The 21,254-nt window shown below is 48.9% G+C and overlaps 1 protein-coding gene and 1 long non-coding RNA gene across 5 annotated transcripts in view; one reads left to right on the top strand and one right to left on the bottom strand.

The window, feature by feature from the left end:
* The window catches only part of LOC144376126 (uncharacterized), a 29,293-nt gene extending 28,587 nt beyond the window's left edge, over positions 1 to 706 (bottom strand). Inside the window, exon 1 of the long non-coding RNA XR_013436226.1 lies at positions 291 to 706. This is a non-coding gene — a long non-coding RNA (uncharacterized LOC144376126). The remainder of the gene's footprint in view (positions 1 to 290) is intronic.
* The window catches only part of Sez6 (seizure related 6 homolog), a 52,787-nt gene continuing 31,539 nt past the window's right edge, over positions 7 to 21,254 (top strand). For all 4 annotated transcript variants that reach the window (XM_013359834.4, XM_021728106.3, XM_013359833.4 and 1 more), the window contains exon 1: positions 7 to 246. In XM_013359834.4, coding sequence (XP_013215288.3) covers positions 192 to 246 — 55 coding nt within the window. In that variant the 5' untranslated portion in view covers positions 7 to 191. The remainder of the gene's footprint in view (positions 247 to 21,254) is intronic.

Here is a 21,254-nt window from a genome sequence, read left to right as displayed (position 1 = left end):
GGCGATCCCCGGCGCCGACGCCAGGCGCTGGCCGTGGTGCTGATTCTGTCAGGCGCTGGCGGCGGCGGCGGCGGCGGCCCCGCTCCCTCTCCCCTGCCGGACCCCGCTCTGCCCGCCCCGCGCCCACGTCTTGCCAAGCCCCTCACCCTCCCGCCGCGGCCCCTGCCCGGGGCGCGGCCGCAACCAACACCATGCGCCCAGCAACCTTGCTGCTCCTGCCCGCGCTGCTGGCGCTCCTGGCTCACGGTAAGGGACCCCAGCGTCCGGTGGTAGGGGGTGGAAGGGCGAACCTGTCCCGGCGCCCAGCTCCGCGTGTCCGGTTGTCCAGTCCAAGCAAGGAATCCTGCCGGTTAAGCTGACCCCAGCGCTGGCCGAGCCGGGTGGGGCGCGGGATCCACGGGCGGGAAGCTGCCGAGGCTCCCGCCATTCGCGCCCGGCCGAGACCTCGCCTTTAATCATCTCCCCGGATCTAATGGGATTTCTCTGCTGCAATTCATCACGCCACCCCCTCCCCGCACACACGCGCTCACCCGCGCGCTACCTCGCTACACTACAGGCGTCTGGGGGCGCCGGGGCGCACGCGAAGGGGGGAAGCGGGGCGGTGAGTCGGGACAGTCCGGCTGGCGGCCCGCGGTCCCTCCTCCCCTGCTGCCCGCCAAACTTCGCTCGACTTTGCAGCCGGTTTCCAGGTCTCTAGCATCCTCACTGCGGAGGAACGCGGCCGGATGGCGGCCGGACAACGGGTTAGGACGTCGCTTACCTCCCTCTGCCTTGGCATTGCCACCCCAGAATCGAAACCTAGAGCAAAATTCTGGGGACATACTCGGGGGCCCCGGGGGTTCTCCATCTAGCTCCTCGCACTGCACTGGACTGCAGCAGATGAGGTCCTGGGATAAACAGTCTGTCCTCCCCGAAGTCCTTTCCTTGCCCTCGCACGCAAGCACACACGCGCGCATACACACACACACTCACACTCACACACACACACACACCGAACACGCCCAGAGCTCTGCCTCTCCGGGCCTGACATCCTGTCCGGTCCCCATCCACCCCAGGGCGGCAGAGTCTTTGCGGGACGACGGATTCCCTGCCAGCGGCCCCCAGCCCTAGGCGCAGTCAGGCCCCCAAATTCGTGGACACGGGTCAAGTGAAGCTTGGCCTTGGAGTAGGGAACAAGGGAGTTTTGGGTAAAGGATAGGGTTTTGGAGTTTCATCTGGACCTGCCGTCCGGGCTCAAACAAGCTGTCTTCGAAGCTACAAAATGTTCAGGTCCTTCTCCAGCTCCTAGCGGTCGGCTGGTGAGATCCGGGAAGCGGCACTTGCTCCTGCCGTCCCTTGCCATATGGTTATAGCTCCTGATAGGGGGAGGAAGGGGTGATTTCTAACCATTCAATCTTTCCAGGCCGTGTCAGAGGTCTGGGCAGCAGCTGAGAATGAGGTTGAGCTGGGTCCTTGGACGGCAGCTTTTTTCACTCCAGGGTCTCAGAGGCATGGAAGAACCTTTTTGAGCCTCTAGCTGTGCTCACTTGCTCCCGGGGAGTCTGGTCCAGCCACCTAACTGCCCATGCCAGGTCCTCTAGCTGCATGGGGGAACTTGAAACCCTGTGTTCACGTTGGGGCGGGAGAGGAAGAAGAATCCCGCCAGCTCCACTTCAGGGACGGGATTGGAAAAGGAGAAGCCTGTAGATCCGCTGATTGTCTGAGGATGTCCCTACGAATTCAGGACCATATCAAATCTAGCTATAACCTTGTTCTGGACAGCTCCCCTAGGGCACAGGACCTGTGTTTGTCCTCTGGCATACATTCTGAGGCAGTGTGTGTACATCAGTGTGAGTGTAATCAGGGCCTCGTGTGTCTGGAGTAGCAGGTCCCAGGGTGTCTGCACTTCAAGAGGTCTGAATGTAGGGTGAGAACTCAGCAGTAGGTTCCTGTGAGGCCACTAGTGTGTGGATGCAGCCTCTGCCAGAGGCTGGAGTGAGATTTCGGGTCTCCAGGAGGAAGGCTGATGTGGCTGGGAGTTCCTGGAGCCCTGATGGGGTGTGGGGTGGGTGTTGGAAGGAATTGTCCACTGTGGTCAGAAGTCTGGGTGTCCCAGCTAGTGTTCCTCCTCTGCCCCACTAGTATCTCCAGTGCCTGTGGGGTAGCCTGCCCAAGGGGTTTTCGGGGTAGAGACCTGACTTTGGGGGAAGATTTTCACTCCTCAAGGGAAAGGAGGAAGCAGCCCTGTTAGTGTCCAGCCTGGCAGATAAGAGGGTCTGGAAGACGGAGCCCCACCCCGCAAACCAGAAGCCTTTTCCTTTTTAGCGGGGATGCATGGTCCTAGTCTTGGGTACTGACTCCTCTCATTGGGAGTGCACTTGGCCACCTCAGGGTTTGGGGAATTCAGTGAAGGAGAGCTTCAGGGAGCAAAGGGATTGGGTTGAGCCTTTGCGGCTAGTGCAGTGCCTCCCGAAGCCTCCTCGCAGCCCTCAGAGATCTGTTCACACTCGGGACTCTGGCTTCAGGATTGCAGCCAGGCATAACCCAGAAGCCCCAGGATTCCTGGGAGACTGCCCAGAGATAGGGTGAGTGCAGTGCTGCCCTGCAGGCACAGTCCCCTATTCCCTTTGCAGCTTCAGGGATATGATTGACCCAGGATGAGAGGTGCACTGTGGACGGTGGGGGTCCTCCCAAACCATGGGTGGTGCCGGGGAGATCTTGCCACAGCGGGAGAAGAAGGCGGTGCAAGAGGGGCTGCGCCTGCCCGGGCCTGCTGTGTCAGTTTAATGATTTTTAATGAGCAATTACCTTTAGTCATTCTCCTAATTTCTGAATATCAATAAAGTTAATTAAACTCTGCATGTGTGAATGTGGCCTGGGGAGATTGTGAAGGTGGAAGCAGCTGAAACTGGGATGGGATTGGGTCTCCTGAGCTCTGTGGCTGTGCGACCTTGGACCCACTGCTCCACCTCTCTGAGCTTGCTTGAGAATATTGTGGGAAGAGGGGGGTGGGGACAGCAAATCTCAATTGCTTGCTTTGCCAAGAACTGGAAGATGGTGTAAGGGAGGTGAGGCCGGAAGGAGGAAGGAGAGAAAGGGAAAGAAGACTTGGCTTCCAGGATCCCCACTGCCTTAAGGGTTAACAAAGTAGGGCTGTCTTAACCTAAAATGGTAATAGCTGCTTCCAGCAGACTCCTCTGTTGGTGGCTGGTGCTGGATTCTGACAGCATATTCCTGAGTCTGGGGGCCATTGCTGAAACTGACATCGGGCTCCACTCTCTAGTCCCTAGTCTGGCTTCAGGGTCAGGACATAGTATTGGGAACAAAGCCCCACAGGAGACAGTCTGGATTCCACTCAGGGGCCCAGAAGTTGACATGGATGGCAGGAGCCCCCCTGGGCTTCTGAGGATAAATGAGAGACTGACTGACAAGGACAGACTCGGGAAGTCTGAGTTGGCTTCTTGCCCCTCACCTCCTAAGCACATCAAGCTTGGCTGGCTTTGGCGGCCATCCTGGCCTCCTCAGCAAGGTGGCAGCTTAAAATGCCTTGGGGGTGCTGTGGGATAATAATGGGGAGCAAGGAGAAACACAGGCACTGTTTAATTAGAAACAGAGCTTCCATGCCCCGCCCCACCATGGCTTCCTGAATATGGAGGGCATGTCAGAAAGCCTGCCTCCTTAACCCTGCTCTCCATCCAGTCGCAGTGCCTCCAGCCTCTTCCCTCCCTTCTTGTCCCTATCTCTCCAAGCCCCATGGAGCCCATCTGCCAGTCTGGGCTCAGCTCAGGAATCCTGCGCCCCCACCTGGGCAGAGCTGTCAGGGCTCAGTACTCCACCCTCCCCACCAAACAAGAAAAGGGGCATAGAAAATTGTCTATAGGCAGGAGCAACACTGAAGGGAAGAAACCTCTCTCAGCCCACACAGCTAAGAGCCCAGCCTGCCTTGTGGCAGGTTGCCCCGGCCTCTCTAGGCCTCTACTCTTTGGAGCCTTCAATATAAGGTTATATCAAGATCATGTTTGCCAAGCCTGGGAGCACATCAGGGCCTCAGAATCATGCAGATTCTGGGTCTCCAGGTTACTAGCCTACTCTCTGTGATGGGGGAGTGGGTTCCATAAGTAATAGGTGTCTGGGGGAGGCAATGCCGGCTGCCCTGGTCTGTAACTGGGAGGTAGAAAGCAGGTACTAGGAGGTTCTCCAAGGCCAATTCCAACAGGAAGCAACAATTCCAGAAAGATGACTAATCCAGCCAAGCCAAAGGATTTTCAGCATCAATTTCCCAAACTGGCCAAGATCTCAACAGATCCTGTTGAGGATCTGTTCTTACTGCTCCTTCTGCCTAAAATTCTTTTCCCCTCCTGGACCAACCTGACTCACTCTATATATGCTTCAAGTATTGGTTTAGGTGGCACTTCAGTAATTCTTTAGCATGTATTTATGAGGCATCTTGTGGTTTCTCAGGGGAAGCCTCACCTGTCCTTCAGGCTGAGGCAAAGTACTACTCCATGCTTCTACTATCCCTTGGCTTCCCCCCATCGAGGTATCCATCTTGTTGGGTCATAAGTGTCTAGTTGCTTAATACTCTTCCCGACAACAAGATTGAACTCAGGGAAGAGGACACCGAGTCGTTTTGCTTACCCCATACATCTTGGGGCAGTTCCAGATTGTTTATTCTGAAGCTGCTTAGGGTCAGCTGCCTGGTTACAATGGAGAGGTGTGTCCATGGCAGCTGGGACCATGTCTTGAAGCTGAGTTTGTGTAGCAAGCACACTATTTTTACATAGATTGTATGTTAGAATTTTTTTTTCCTCTTTCCTAACAGTTGGCCAATTATCCCAACTGTAAATTATAGCCTTTACTTAGTTTTTTTTTCCTTCTACAAATTAAGCTGTCATGCTGTCAGCCTGAGGTGGGTTGGGGGTTGGGTGCTGATGGCCATTCTTAATGAGGAATAGCTTTTCTACAGTCACACCTTAGTACCCCATCAGCTAGTGTCCTCCGTGGCACAGAGCTTAGCACAGGGGACACATTAAATACACATTAAAATTTATATGAGAATTGCACAGGTGAACACCTGCAGAAGTAAGCTCAAGGCCTAGCCTTCCTAACCCCCTCCCTCAGAACCTCCCTACCATCCTAGTGGCTGAGAGGAATGCATGGCATGAACTTGAAGGATTGAGGTAAGAGAGGAACAACCCCATGTCATCTGGCTCCAGCCTCCTCATCGTTCTAAGCTTCAGACATCCTCACACAGCTTGGAGGGACCAATATGAAATCTGGGGAGCAGCTCTCAGTTGACATGCCCTTGAATGGAAAAATGGGGCCCTAAGAATCATCCAGGACCACAGCAATTCAGGTCCAAGAACCTTTCACAGCTTCTAAAAATGCAGGGCTCTTGGGGTATATCCACCTCTCATTCATTCATTCATTCCACAAACATATCTAGGTGTGAGTCTTGGCCCAGAATCCCCAGGGGCCCAGGCCTCACAAGTCAAGGCTTTCATGTACCTTTTTAATATGCACAAGAAGAGATTAGTTATCCCCACTTTACAGATGGGGGAAACTAAGTTTAGGAAAAATTAAGTCACTTATCCTGGACTACATAGGTAGTAAGGCTGTTCCAGAGGGCTGGATCATTTGGCAAAACCCACTCCCCCAGCCCAGAGCAGAGCTTCTGACAGGCAAATGGGAACCCAGGAGAACATAACCATCCAAACAATAATAAAGCAGCAACAATAGCAAACATTTATTAGGTACCAAATCTATGCCAGGCTCTCTACCAAGTGTTTTATATACATTAACTCATTTAGTTCTCATACCATATCTATGAGATAGAAGCTATTACCTGTCTTTTATAGACTAAATCCAAGCTCATATTGTCAGATAGACTCAAGACATAAGCAGCTCCTAACCTCCTAGTACATTTCTGGTGGTGTCAGTTGCTTCAGTTGATGCCTGCTTTCTGTTCTTAATGCTGCAGGTTAGAGACATTTTATCTTGCTCTGTCCTTAGTGGCAAAGGAATGAAACTCCTTTCCAATACTTGGAGGTCAGGCAAGAGCACAGAGCTGGGTATAAGGTGAACTGTGTCCCCTGAAGTCTCAGCCCAAAGGTCAGAGGCCTCGGGTAACTCTCCCATCCTTTGGGGTCTTGCAGCACCAGTCTGACCTGTCCTGGCACCTTGAGATTTCCCACCCCCTCAGCTTCCATGGAGACTCAGCCCCCAGTTGGGAGGGCCCAAGGCTGCCCCAGCTACCTTCCATCTGCCTACCTGCTACCCAGTCACCAGCCCTGGGAGGAGAGGATCGATGCTGCAGCCGCAGGCAGAGTGTTGTTGGCCATTGATTGTTAAGATTTCTCCGAGGGCTAGGGAGCAAACAAACCTGCCACTTCTCCAACAACAATCCAGGTCTCCAGGTCTCTGGCTGCAGAATCTGCAGCCTTGCTGGCAGGCAATCCAACTGGAAGGGAGGGGGTGAAGTGGGAGGTCCTGGCCGCCCAGCAGGAACAAAGGGCTCTGCCAAGAGATGAGCAGGGACTAAGTGTGCACAGAAAGGGGGACAACGGGGCAACACAGTGTAGATGAATCCTGTGTATGCCCTGTTTGGCCCAACCTCCATAGTTTTGCTCAGTCATTTTTCCAAACTTGGAATGCCATCCTGCTTATTTCAGTTCTCCCACCTCCCCAGCCCAGATGGCCTTCTCTGTCCACCAAACAGTAAATACAATCCAGCAAGAACTTAACCTGTCAATCCTTCATCTACCCATCCATTCTCTATTCAACCACCCCTCTTCCTAGTCAGCGCCTACCAGGTGCTTTGATAGGCAGGAACAGTCCCTGACCTTAGTGAACTCAGTTTGGAGGGGAGATACCTTCTTAATAAGCTTAGCTCTGACTACTTCTATAGCTGGACTCTTGTTTTAATTGACTGAGATACAGATGAGAAGCCAAACAGCACCTACATGATCCAACTACCCTGGACTTTGGAAGGACAGGAGACTCCTGGCCAGGGACTGCTCTGGGCTTTGGTTTGTCATCTGTAGCAAGAAGTACTCACAGTTTGGTCCTGTGAGGACCCAGCAAGCCTATGAGGTCCCTGAGACTGGCCATAACAGTACACTCCATCACAACTCTTCCCATCTCTGCTATGTCTGAGTGTCCCCCTAACTCAACAAGGTAGAGCTGATGCAGGGTCCCTCCTGCCACCAAGCCAAATGGGCTGCAGAATCCAAGCAGTGGGTCTCTACCCACATCATGTAGTCCCCAAGGGCTCAGCGGGAATCTTGAAACCCTGGCATCAATCTCAGCTCATGCCCCTTTGCACCCCTCCTCCCACTCCTCCCTCCACCACAGGCTCTTCTCTCTACCCTCAGGCCCCTCCCTCTAACTGGTCATCAGGCTGGGAGGACAGAACTTTTGCATTGAAAAGTGCCTGGACCACTGAGCTCCACCGTCCCCATCTAATTTGCATGTTGGTTTCCTCCTCTGTGTTCCCAGGTTCCCTGTGGAAGGCACCAAAGTCAACCCTGCCCCTTGTAGCCCAGATTCCTCCACACACACACACACACACACACACACCCCACAGCTTCTCCCGGCTGCTCCCTCCCCCTCTCCCAGCTCTGCAGCTGAGCACTAGCTCCTTTGTCCCCCAAGCAGCCACCTGCTGAGTGTCTGGCCCGGATCCCACCAGCTAGCAAGTGCCTAGGGAGTCCCAAAGCCTGGGAGGGAGAGCTTGGAAGGAGGGTATCAAGCACTATGGCAAGCCAAGCTGTGCCTCAGGGAAGAGGAGGCAAACCCAAAGGAAGAACACAAACAGCGGAGTGTTGGTCAGAGAGCCAGGACCCCAGGGTTTAAACCCAGTACTGGCTCTTGCTGTCTGGGTAAACTTAGGCAAGTCTTGTTACCTCCCTAGGCCTCAGTTTCCTTGGGAATCTAGAGTGCCTGTCCCTATTCCACCTCTTTCATGGGCAGCAGCAGGATCAAAGGAAGTCAGAGCGGGTGGAGGCTGGGAAGAGACCAGAAGCTCCATAGTCACAGTAGGAGCTGGATCAGATGCCCCAGGAGTCCAGGGGTGGACTGCTCAGACCAGTGGTGGATGAGCATCAACCTGATTTGGACAGACCAAAAAGGCATGACTAGTAATACAGAGGGACAAAGGTTGGGTTCAGGGTGCTTCTAAGGGCCTTTGCCCGGGCACTCCTCTGATTGTCTTAGACATCATTTACATTCAGCAGGGAGGGATGGAGATATAGCTCAGTGGTCCAGCACTTGCCTGTCATGCACAAGACGCTGGATTCAATCCCTAGCACTGCAAACAAACAAACATATATCCAGCAAGGAGATGTGCTGAGGATTTGAAGCATCTGGTCCAGCAGCTGGCAGTCCTCCTCCTGTCATGGGGTCCTACTTTGTGGCTGGTTAAAGAAACTTGAGGAGATAAAATCACACCTTGAGGATGGCATCTCCAGGCAAGGGTTGAAGGTGGGACCAAGCAAGGCTCACCAAGAGAGGCTATTCACACATTTACTTACCCAGATTCCCTTTTCCCTCTCCCCCTACTGCCCATTCAGGGCCCATCTTGTGGCAGAGCCCTAGTCCTGACTTACGGGGTCCACTTACCTTTCTTGTATCCCTCTCTACTTGCAAATCAGGCTAGAAAAAGCCTGTTGCTTAAATTGGGGTTGTGTTCCTGAGGCCCTAACTCTTGGTTGGTGCCCTAAGCCTGGTTGCTGCTATATCTGTATCCCCAATGCTGTCTCTAGTGACCCTGATCCTTCCCTGCCTTAGACCTCAAGCAGCAGAAACGAGAGCAGGGGACAGGGGGAGAGGGTTTACATCCCTCAACTAGAGGTGTCCACATCCCCAGCTCAGTGAAGTCCTAGAGGTCAAAGCAAGACTGGGGCAAGGGAGAGGCCTGAGGAGTTGGGGCCTGACAACTGAATCCATTTAGTGTTCCTGGAGTTCTGGAGAGGAGCCTCAGATGTGCAGATATATGCACCTCTGCCTCACTTGCCCACCTATCCCTGAGTGTCTGTGCCCTCTGTCTCGAACCATAGGACAGTGGCCTAGGTGTAGGCCCAGCAGGCCCCAGCTCTGGCTGGTCTCTCTCCACTCTCTGCAGCCCACTCTACTCTCTTTCTCCCTAATCTTAGGCTCCACTGACCCCTCAAGGAGACTTGGAGCTGGAGCTGCTGCTGCTATTTTTAGCAGCTCTGCACCCCTCTCCTCCCCCACTCAAGCTTGCTGGGCAAGTAGAGGGACAGGCCAAGCCTGAAGAGCTTCCCAGGCTGCGGTGCTGGGCAGATGAGGCCCCTTCTCTCAGTCCCAAAGGTCATGGATACAAAGGAAGCCTAGGCTAGTCCACACCAATGGCAGGTTGGGTTCCATCCCACCTGCCTGGGGCTGGGAGAAGGTCCCAGGCTGCCCTCACTCTGCACCACGCCCCTCACCCTGCCACATCCCCAAGGGCAGAGCCCAGGCTTCCAGTGACTCCTCCCTATTTGGAGGCTATTTGAAAGTAAGGCTGCAGCTCCTGGGTCTCCCCAGTAGTTGAGGGGATAGGGAGGGTCTCAAAGTGTCAGGAATAGGAGGGAAGCACACCCTGAGGGAGTTACACATCCAAGGACCTCTGATTCTGCCCTTGTACTTCCCAGAGGGGTTTTCAGGCACCTTCTGCAGCCTGACTCTGCCAAAAGGTTGCCATTAAAACTCATTACCCTCTAGATTCCCTGGGTCTCCTGGGTCCCACCCTCTTCACTATCCTTGCTTTTCTGGAAACTTGCATGAGCTGGGAGAAGGTAGAGCAGAGCAGTCCAAGAGTCAACCAAAAACACTAAAGAGGGAGGCAGCCCAGCTTCCCTTGGAGGGGTGTCTGCCTCTAGGCTCAGGCTGCCTTGGCTTCTCAGAGGCCTTTTGTTCCTTCATCTGTCCTTCTGTCTGTCTCTTGAGCTTAGCAGAGCAGGGATGTCCTAGCTTCTGCTTCCCAGGCCCAGCTAAACCACCTCCCACAGATAAAGTCTGTTCTCTGACCAGGCTTCCTTACCTGTGGGCCAGGAGGATTTATCAAAGAGTGCAGGTGAATAGTGGCCCAGAGCCTGGCACAGAGCAGATACTCAGAATTTTAGAACTCCCTGGGTCCTCTTCTCACACCTACCCCCTGACCCCATATTCATGCACATGGGTACGCATAAATATGCCACATACCCACATATATGAACACATGAATGTGCTCCCATGCACATAAGCATATGCATACTCATATGCACACACTCAAACACACACACTTGCACACATATACACTCACATCGGCATGCACACACAATGCTCAGCAAATACTGACCAATGCATAAAGGTGAGGAGATGAACTCTAATGCATACAGAAGGAAAGTGGCAAGTCCAAAGATCATAGTCCCCAACCCTGCCAAGGCTCCTCCACCTGCTCACCAGGAGGCTCCATCAGCCCCGAGGCTGGGCAACTATAAGGGTGAGGCTGCAACTCTGTCCCACCCCGCCAAAGACTCACTAAAAAGTCAGCAACCAGCCAAGTAAGTGGCTCAAGCCTGTAATCTCAGCTACTTAGGAAGTTGAGGCAGGAAGATCACAAGTCCAAGACCAGCCTTGGCAACTTAGGCCAGCCCTGTCTCAAAATCAAAAGGGCTGGGGATATAGCTCAGTGGTGGAGTGCCCTGGGGTTCAATCCCCACTACCAAAAAAAAAAAGATAAGGAACCAAGTACTATATGACAAACCACCAGACATTACCCAGAGAGGAAAGGACAAGCTCAAAGCTACATAGTCCATCAGTGGTAGACTACTTTCACTCTGGAGCCAGAGCCCTGATAAGGCCTTGCCAGACTCCTTAGCTTCCATAGCTAAGAACAGACACCCTAATGACTTCTAGGGTAGGGAGAGGCCAGAGCCCACCTCAGCATTAAGGACCAGATTAACCTAGGGTTCTGAGCTCAGGACCCCTACATCCCCTGCCAAGCTCCCCAAATTTGTTTCCTGATGCATCATACAAAAGCAGCCAGAGGACACAGGTGACAAGATAAGGGAGGTGAATTTGGTTCTCATATATAATATAAGTCCCTTCACCTGATCCAAAAGCCATGCAATTTTAGGACCACCAGCCTGGTGATTCAGCTCAGAGGTGGACAAGTATGCCAGGAATAGCCTCAATAGAGTTGGATTTTCAACATCCTGGTAGGGACCAGGAGAAGGTAGCATCCCAGAGATGCTGGTCTGCAACCCAGGAAGGTACCAGCTGTTCACCCCTGGCACTATATGATGCCAAAGCCAATGTCTCGGCTTGGCACCAGAATCACGAGGCACTCACAGCTTTGTAGGTTCAAACAGCAATTCTTTATTCCAGCTCTCACACCACCTCCACACAGGTCCAGGGGCAAACGCGTTCTGCTGTCTCCCGCACCAACCACCTACTCCCAGAGGCTCTCTCCAAATCCCATTTTAATCTCACGAGAACTCAACGGGAACAAGCAGCAGGAACACCCTAATCCCAGCAATAATCTTCAACTTCCAACTTCCCTAAAACCCATTATCTTAAACTGGCAACGCCTTAAACTCAAGGAGCCGGTTACTTCCTCAAACCTGATCAGCTCTAAACCCGAATCCGCCTTGGTCCTTGAGCAAGGTCACCTTATTAAAGCATGCATGCAATGTTCCATCAAATGTCCTCTAAGCAGCATGGGGTACGCTTGGCAAGGAAATTTCGATGCGTCATACCTACTTGGTAATGGCCCTCAGCATCTCCCCCCTTCTGATTAATTAAACAACAAGCAATGCGGCTTAGGACCGTGCCTGGTAGGTTGTCCAATTCAACATATGGTTCTTACCCGTCATCGGATGAACTGACCTCTAGGCGTCAGTCCCCTGTCTTAGGTTGAATCCACTGCAATCAGATCAACCCGTCGCTGACTACCGGTCCAGCATTCAGCCATGCTTGTGGATAGGCCTAAGCACCAGTGGGGGGGTGAGGTTCTTGCCTCACCTCTGTTGGCCCCCAAATTTAACCTTGGTGCCAGTGGGGGGGTGAGGTTCTTGCCTCACCTCTGTTGGCCCCCAAATTTTAGACCATCACTAGTAGAAGGGAGGAAGATACAGAAATGCCACGACACCAAGCCAATTGACGGCTCCTTTGGAAAAATTGCATCACTGGCGACACCATCAGCAAAGATGCCAGCATTACCACAATTAACATGGGGTGCGCTGGCAAGGAAATTGCATCACTGGTGACACCATCAGCAAAAATATGCCAGCATTACCACCATTCACTGCACCAGACGATAGTTCACAATGCATGCAACTGATAAATAGTCCAGTCAGGTTCTGCAGGCAGTTCAAATCGGAGGAGTCTATCAATATGTCCATTTCCTCCCAAAGTAAATCAAGTCCTTGATTGAGCATTACTTGTTGAGTTATATTCATTGATGCATCAGTTTATACAGTTTCCTGTGGTAGCTATCATAGAAGCTGTAGTTTGGTTTTCTTTGTCTTCACCGGCACCGGGATGGAGATGGGAATTCTGGCAATGATGTTAAAGAGACATTATCCTGAACAGAATTATTAAATATGATGAAAAGGAAAAGTGAAAGTAAACAAACAGATCTGTTAATCACCTTTAAAAACAATAGTAAGCAAACAGATCTGTTAATCACCTTTGAAAGCAATCATTAACAGCTGTTTAACTAATTTAAATTAAACCACTTAAATCACGTGAATAAAAAAATTCGGATCCATTTTTTCATGAGCGCTCCTCATATAAAAATATGGACATATACACATACTGACATGCAACACAAAACAGGGCACACATAACATACAACATATAAGACAATAATAACGGCCTTGTAGCTTTACCTAGGTAAAATCTCCATTGCAATGTTTAAAAACTCCACAGTCAAAAAATAAAAAACAGTCAAAAAACAAAACTGATCAGAAAAACATTAACCTAGGTTTGTATGAGCTCAAAAATAAAATAGAACTTTACAATGTGGGAAAAATGCAATAATAAAATAGATATTGAAAAAAGGCACCGTGGTTAATCACTGTCGCAGATGTAAGAATAGCCAAGCTGGCGCTCTGGATTTCAGCTGTTATGGATTTCAGTCAAATCATCTTCTTTTTCTGTAGAAATTGTTTTGGTTAACCTCTCTGGAATCCAAATCGGCTGCTGTTCTCCCTGTGGGAACACACAAACGGAACCCCGACTCCAGACAATAACTGGGTCGGGACCTTTCCATTGTCCTGTTAGAATATCTTTCCAAAGTACCTTAGGCTTATGTACATTTTTTGGATACATATGTCTTTCTGCAGCACTAAGTCCTGATGAATCCAAGTTTAGAAAGTTTAGAGTAAAAAGGGTTATTTTAAGTTTATCTTTGGGGGATATATACCCCTTTCCAATTCCCTCTTTTTGCTTTAATAGGTACGTTTTAATAGTTTGATGAGCTCTTTCAACTATGCCTTGTCCCTGTGGATTGTATGGGATTCCTGTTATATGAGTAATACCAAATGATGAGCAAAATTGTTTAAAAGATTTAGACGTATAACCAGGACCGTTATCAGTTTTTAACTGTTTAGGAACACCCACAGTGGCAAAATTTTGTAAGCAATGAGCTATAACATCTTTAGTTTTTTCTCCAGCATGAAGGGAGCCCATCAAAAATCCGGAAGAAGTATCAACTGTAACATGTAAATATTTTAATTTTCCAAATTCTGGCAAGTGTGTGACGTCCATCTGCCAAATATGGTTAGGTATCAGTCCTCTAGGATTGACTCCAAGATTAACTTGTGGTAAAAAGGTCACACAATTTTGACATTGTTTTATTATATGCCTGGCTTGTTCCTTAGTTATTTTAAAACGCTTTTGTAAAGTATTAGCGTTAACATGAAACCTTTTATGAAAATTTGTAGCTTCTTCTACAGTAGAAAAAATATGTATATCATGTGTAGTTTTATCTGCTAAATCATTGCCCAAACTAAGGGCTCCAGGCAATCCTGTATGTGCCCTGATATGTCCTATGAAGAATGGATCTTTTCTATCCCAGATTAGACTTTGTATAGTGGAAAACAAAGAGAAAACAGTAGAGGAAGGGGAAATCCTACCAGCATCTTCAAGGGATATTATAGCATTAACTACATACTGGCTATCAGAGAATAAATTAAATACAGAATCTTTGAACATCATAAAAGCTTGTAGAACTGCATTAAGCTCTACCTTTTGAGCTGACTGTTTGGGAACTAAAAATGTAAAAGTTTGATCAGGGGTAACTACTGCAGCTGTACCATTATTAGACCCATCAGTGAATATATTTGGAGCATTCATGATAGGTGTTTTTCTTGTCATTTTAGGAAAAACTACAGGATGCTTAGACCAAAAAGACAACAAAGGATTAGATGGTAAATGATTATCAAATGAAACATTCGATTTACACATGATTATTGCCCAAGTATTTAATTCATTAGCTAACTCATCAATTTGCTCCATAGTATATGGAGTAATAATTTTATTGGGAGAAATTCCAAACACTGTCTTTGCTGCTCTTATACCTTTGAGTATTAATTGTCCTACAGCCTCAGGATACCTAGTAAGAATAGTGTTAGGAGAATAAGATAAATGTATCCACAATAATGGACCTTCCTGCCAAAATACTCCTGTAGGAATATTTCTTGTTGGTAGTACAATAAATAATAAAGGCAAACTTATATCAATTCTATCTAAATGCATATTTTCCATATATGTCTCAATAATTTTTAATGCCTTTCTAGCTTTAGGAGTTAACATTCGGGGTGAATTTGGATCTGATGGACCTTTTAGAATATCAAATAAAGGTCCCAACTCTCCTGTTGGTATGCCTAGATAAGGCCTTATCCAATTTATATCTCCCAACAACTTTTGAAAGTCATTAAGTGATTTGAGTTGATCTACTCGTATTTGAATTTTAGGTGGACGGACCATGGTTGAGGATAATAGAACTCCTAAATAATTAATTGGAAAATTTAATTGTACTTTGTCTATTCCTATCTCTAGATTATAATTTTTTAACAAGTTTGTAAGTGTGGCATAACATTCCAGCAATGTGTTTTTATCTTTATGTGCCAATAATACATCATCCATATAGTGAAATATTTTTAGTTCAGGATTTTGATTTCTAAGTGGCTGGATTGCTTTATTAACATATATTTGACACATAGTTGGACTGTTAGCCATTCCTTGAGGGAGTACTTTCCATTCATATCTCTCATCAGGACCTTCATGATTTAATGCAGGGATAGTAAATGCAAAACGTGGACTATCCTCGGCATGAATTGGAATCGAAAAAAAGCAATCTTTAATGTCTATAGCTAAAACATGCCACGTTTTTGGTAAAGCAGACAATTGAGGAATCCCTGATTGAGCAGGTCCCATAATGACCATTTCATTATTAATTGCTCTTAAATCTTGTAATAATCTCCATTTACCCGATTTCTTTTTGATAACAAAAATGGGAGTATTATGGGGAGATACGGAAGGTTGTAAATGTCCTTCCGCTAATTGTTGTTTGACCAGATCATGGGCTACTTGTATCTTTTCTTTAGTCAGGGGCCACTGAGGAACCCACACTGGTCTTTCTGATTTCCAAGTAATTTTGATTGTCTCAGTGGCCCTTTCTGAAAATCCAACCCATGTCTGTCTGTTCCTTGATCTATTTGAATTGGCGCTGCTATACCTTGTTCTTGTTTTCCTAATCTTTTTTCTTTCCTGATACCTTGTCTAGCCCTAGTAGTGGGCACATTAGGATTGATGTTATTTGTTAACATCAAACCTAGTTGATCTAGGACATCTCGTCCCCATAAATTAATAGGAAGGTGATCCAAAACATATGGCTGTATAGTTCCTTCACATCCTTCAGGATCCTTCCAATCTAATACCATAGCACTTCTATGGGGATTAGTCGCCACTCCTAGGCCTCGAAGCGTTTGAGTGGCTTGTTGTAATGGCCAATGTTTTGGCCATTCTTGAAGAGATATGATGCTAAGGTCAGCACCTGTGTCCAGCAGTCCATTAAAGTCACGACCCTGAATATTTAGTTTTAACATTGGGCGAGAATCTAAATTTAAAGACAACATAGCCCAATCTACACCTGTGGAGCCTAATCCCTTGGAACCTCTTTCTACATTAAGACTAGAGAACTTATTATGTAGGCTGGGTAGTATTAACAACTGTGCTATTCTATCTCCAGGTGAAATTACTGATATACCTCCTGGAGAACTAGCTATAATTTTTATTTCACCTACATAATCGGGATCAATTACCCCAGGACTTATCATAAGTCCTTTTAATGTAGATGAACTACGTCCCAACAAAAAGCCTACTGTTCCTTGGGGAAGAGGTCCTTTTACTCCTGTAGGAATAATTTGAACTCCCATCTCTGGAGTTAATACTGCTCTGGCAGAGGCGCAGATGTCCAACCCTGCGCTCCCTCGGGTTTGCCTGATGAGGGATTTAATGGACAATGTGTCCTGGGCACCACCCTGATGGGGTTGCTGGGTTCCTCCACTGCCCCGTATATTTGTGGTTGTGGGCCCCGGAGCATTGGGCCCCCCGGTCCGTTTTTTGGCAATGAAGCCTGGTGCCTTTCTCCACGATATCGTGGGTAAATACCTGATCCTTGTCCATTTTTTGATAAGGGAGTACCTTCTATGGTGGTTTGAGAACGGCATTCATTAGCCCAATGTCTCCCTTTACGGCATCGTGGGCAAATACCCGGTATTCTATTCCTTTGATTTCTAGTTTTGTTAAACCCTCCTCTTATGGGGCAACTCCTTTTAAAATGTCCTGTTTGTTCACAATTATAGCATGTTTCTAGCCTGGCATCTAAAGCCTGTTGTACTGCAGCTGCCAAGACTTGCCCTTGTTCATTAACATCTCTACATAATTTAATATATGTGTTTAAATCTTCATGTCTCCATGGTCTAATAACCTCTCTGCAGCAACGATTTGCTTGGTCATAAGCCAGTTGTTTTATTAATGGCATTGCTTGTTCTGTGTCACCAAAAATTTTGGCAGCCGTTTGAATAAGCCTATCTACAAAGTCAGCGTAAGGTTCATTAGGTCTCTGTATTACCTTAGATAGCTGACCTTGTAAATCTCCATGTCCTTGTAAAGTCTTCCATGCCCTAACTGCGTCTGCAGCAATCTGTACATATACAGCAGGATCATATTCCATTTGTTGCCGCTGACCCTCATAAGGTCCCTTTCCTAATAACATTTCAAGACTTCTTTGAGGGTAACCGGCTGCTGCATTTCGCCTAGCTGTCTCCATGCAAAATTCCTCATTGGCAACCTTCCATAACAAATATTGTCCTCCATTTAGCACAGATTTACACATGCTAGCCCAATCTGCTGGCGTCATGTCCAAGTTAGTAATGGACTCCACCATGCTTACCGTGAAGGGGGCTTGAGGACCATAGGTTGTTACAGCCTCCTTTAACTGCTTTACTGTGTTAAATTCTAAAATACGGTGAATTCGCCGCCCTCCTGCCTGTTCAAATACAGGGCATGCTAATCTTTGAGGTCCTGTCTCAGGATCCCATCTATCAACTACGGGGTTTGAGGGCCACTCAGCTGTCTCCATCGGTGGGGCTGTTGGTTGAATTACACCCTCTGGTAAAACGGAGTTAGTGACAGCCTCTTGTTGTGGCCTTTTTTCTAATAACCCCTTTTCCTTTAAATTTTCTCCCTTTCTCTGACTAGCTTGAGAGACCTTCTCTTTTGCTTGACCTAAAATGTCTTCCTCCATGGTCTGAATCTCTAACAATTTACTTAACACTTTTTCGGCTTCTTTTTTAATAATTTCTAATCTTCTATAAAGATAACGCAATCCAATAAGATAACACAAAACAAAACCACAACTGAATGAAACAAAAACTGAATAAAAATTCACTGTATCAATTTTCTCTTTCTCGGGGCTAACAAACTTCAAACCTTGAGCCAACCATTTTTCCCAGTTTGCCTGAGAAATTTCTAGGGATAGGCAGCTTGAAACAAAAATGAAATAAATCAAAACAAGAACACATTGTTTTTTGAAATGGTCACCCATTCTCTCGCCTTCCCTCAGGGGGGAGCGATTTTACTCACCTCCAAATTTCAGACGTCCCGCGTACGGGCCACCAAAATGCCAAAGCCAATGTCTCGGCTTGGCACCAGAATCACGAGGCACTCACAGCTTTGTAGGTTCAAACAGCAATTCTTTATTCCAGCTCTCACACCACCTCCACACAGGTCCAGGGGCAAACGCGTTCTGCTGTCTCCCGCACCAACCACCTACTCCCAGAGGCTCTCTCCAAATCCCATTTTAATCTCACGAGAACTCAACGGGAACAAGCAGCAGGAACACCCTAATCCCAGCAATAATCTTCAACTTCCAACTTCCCTAAAACCCATTATCTTAAACTGGCAACGCCTTAAACTCAAGGAGCCGGTTACTTCCTCAAACCTGATCAGCTCTAAACCCGAATCCGCCTTGGTCCTTGAGCAAGGTCACCTTATTAAAGCATGCATGCAATGTTCCATCAAATGTCCTCTAAGCAGCATGGGGTACGCTTGGCAAGGAAATTTCGATGCGTCATACCTACTTGGTAATGGCCCTCAGCAATATGACCCTGTCTTGCTGGGTCCACTGGTTAGGAGGGGTTGTCCTAGGCAGGGGCAGAAGATGAAGCCGATGTCCATTCCTCCCTATATCAACCCCTGTTTCCCAACTTCACCACTGGGCTGGGCTGAACTGGCCCTGCTGACAGCCCCCCAGAGAATGCAGTTCCTGCCTCTGCAGCTCTCCTCCTTGCAACTGACATTTTCAAGGTGCACCATTCAGAGGAATACAGTCTTTGCTGCTGACCTGCTGGTGGAAGCTGCTGGTGCCAAGGAAAAATGTGACCTGAGCACCCAGCTCATGGCCATCTCCCTCTGCCCACTCCCTCCATACCTCTACTTTCAAATTATTCTTCTGCTTCCTCCCAACATAGCAGGCAGGCTGTGGTCTGGGGATAGCAGCAGATGGACAGAGGAAGCTGATAGATAGAAGCCCCTATAGTGAGAAAAGAAAGCCCAGCACCCACCTCTATGCCTACCTAGACCCCTGCTGCAGCCGCAGTAGATCAGACTGGTGAGGGGTGTGATGCCAAGGAGACCCTACTGTTCCTCCCACCCCTTCCTGTCAGCCCTGGGCAGGGTGGATAGAGCCAACTCTCTGGCCCCTACCTCCCAGGCCTGCCCCTGCCTCTCTCTTAAACCTACTCCAGGCCCCAGTTCCTATGTCACCTGCCCAGCCCCAGGAACAGTGGGCAGGCAGAGCTAGGACCTCTAGGTCCCCAGGGCCAGCAGACAGACAGGAGGGGAGAACACAGGGCCGCAGGGGAAGGTGCAGAGCGCAGCAGGTGACGCTGTAGCAGAGGCCTCATTAATCACCTCTCCAGCCCCCAGCTCTGCAGTGGCGAGACCATATTAGATTTTAAATTGGAAAGCGGAGAATGTGGCAGTTAGCTGGGAGCTCCCTCTACCCTGGGCTCCTGGTCAGAGCCTCACAGGAGAGAGGTGACAGTAGGGTAAAGAGGACTGGTCCAATGGCAGCCCAGAACAATGGCCCCCTCCCACTACCTACTCAGAAGCCTGCAAGGCTGTCCAGAACAGATGGCCCTGGGAAGGGTCAGGTTAGGTTCCCAGAAGGTGACAGACTGACAAGGAGGGAACATGACAGCCACTGTGGAGAGAAATACAACCCATTCAAGAAGCTAGGACCTTTCTGGACTTAAGGTTCTGGAGTATGGCATCCATGAGCAAGGACAAATGGCAATGCTCTGAAGCTGATGTGTGTGTTTGGACTTGCACACACACATGCCTGTGCTCAGAGACACACAAACAACCCCATTCTCATACACGTGAACACGCATGCTTGCATGAAGCAGCAACCAATGCAGGAGTTTTGATCCCAGGCCGTGAGACAGACCCAGCTCAAACCTTGATTGCTACTCTTTCTCTCCAAGTGGACTAGCCTCGGTCTCTCCAGGTGTAAAATATTGATTCCAAACACAAAGGGCAGCCACCCTGGGTGGAATACAACTGTTTAGGAAGTACAGGCCTGGCCCCTAGGGGGCGCTCTGTAAATAGGAGGACCCTGGCCTGGCCCCAAGGTTGGACACCACCTCTGAGACTGTCCCAGGAGCCCCTGGGGGTGGGGGTGGCTGTACAGATACCCTGCCCTCTGCTGTTGAGCAGATAGTGAGGAAGGGACTTGTCCGTAGAGCACAGCAGGTGTTCCCATGGAACATACACACCCATTCTGGGCCAGGGCACATGAGGGCAAATGCTCATGAATATCTTCTGTCCATGAAATCTAAGTCCTCTTAAACTGGCTGTGCCTGAGCTCCCAAAATTGTCCATCAAACGTTCAACTCGAGGAACACCAGCTCAGCAAAGGCTGGGAAGCAAGCACCAGCATCCAGACAACCCTAATCTTCACCCAGGCGTGAGTGAATGACAGGCCCAACTCTCAGAGGCCTTCATGGAAAAACCTGAAGAAATCCTAGGGCTCCTCCTTACCTTTCCCTGCCCAACCTTGGCCACTCCAGACCCAAAAGGAGGAGAGAAGAAATCCCATCTTAACTCTTTTTTCTTTTTTGGGGGGAGGGGTGGCGGCAGGGAGGTTGGTACTGGCGATTGAACTCAGGGGCACTCAACCACTGAGCAACATCTCCAACCCAATTTTTGTATTTTCTTTAGAGACAGGGTCTCACTGAGTTGCTTAGCACCTCGCTTTTGCTGAGGCTGGCTTTGAAAACATGATCCTCCTGTTTCAGCCTCCAGATCTGCTGGGATTACAGGCTGTGCCACTGCACATGGCTCAGTATTTTTATTCACAAAGCTCTTGGTGGCTCACTGGATCCTGGAATGTGAGAGCAGGCAGGACTCTTAGAAACTTTCTCCATTTTACTGATATGAAGTCCCAGTGACTTGTGTAGAAGGACCCAGTCCATTAGGAACAGGACCAGGATGGGGTGGCTTGCCCTCTGGTTGGTGCCCATTACCTCCACCCATACTCCCTCCATCTGCAATAAGACCCCAACTCTGGAGAGGCTGAAGGCCAGGATTTCCTCAGACCCCAATCCAGAATGGTAGGAGAGGTAGCTGTCCCTGACCACTTGGGGGACGGTGAGCTCTCTGTCCCTGGAGATATGCCTACAGATGGGAAACAGTGGAGGACTTGCTCTTCAGTGCTC

This window comes from Ictidomys tridecemlineatus, chromosome 3 (genome assembly GCF_052094955.1).
Source record: "Ictidomys tridecemlineatus isolate mIctTri1 chromosome 3, mIctTri1.hap1, whole genome shotgun sequence".
In the NCBI taxonomy this organism is placed as follows: Eukaryota; Metazoa; Chordata; class Mammalia; order Rodentia; family Sciuridae; genus Ictidomys; species Ictidomys tridecemlineatus.
This window is presented reverse-complemented; position numbering and strand designations above follow the sequence as displayed.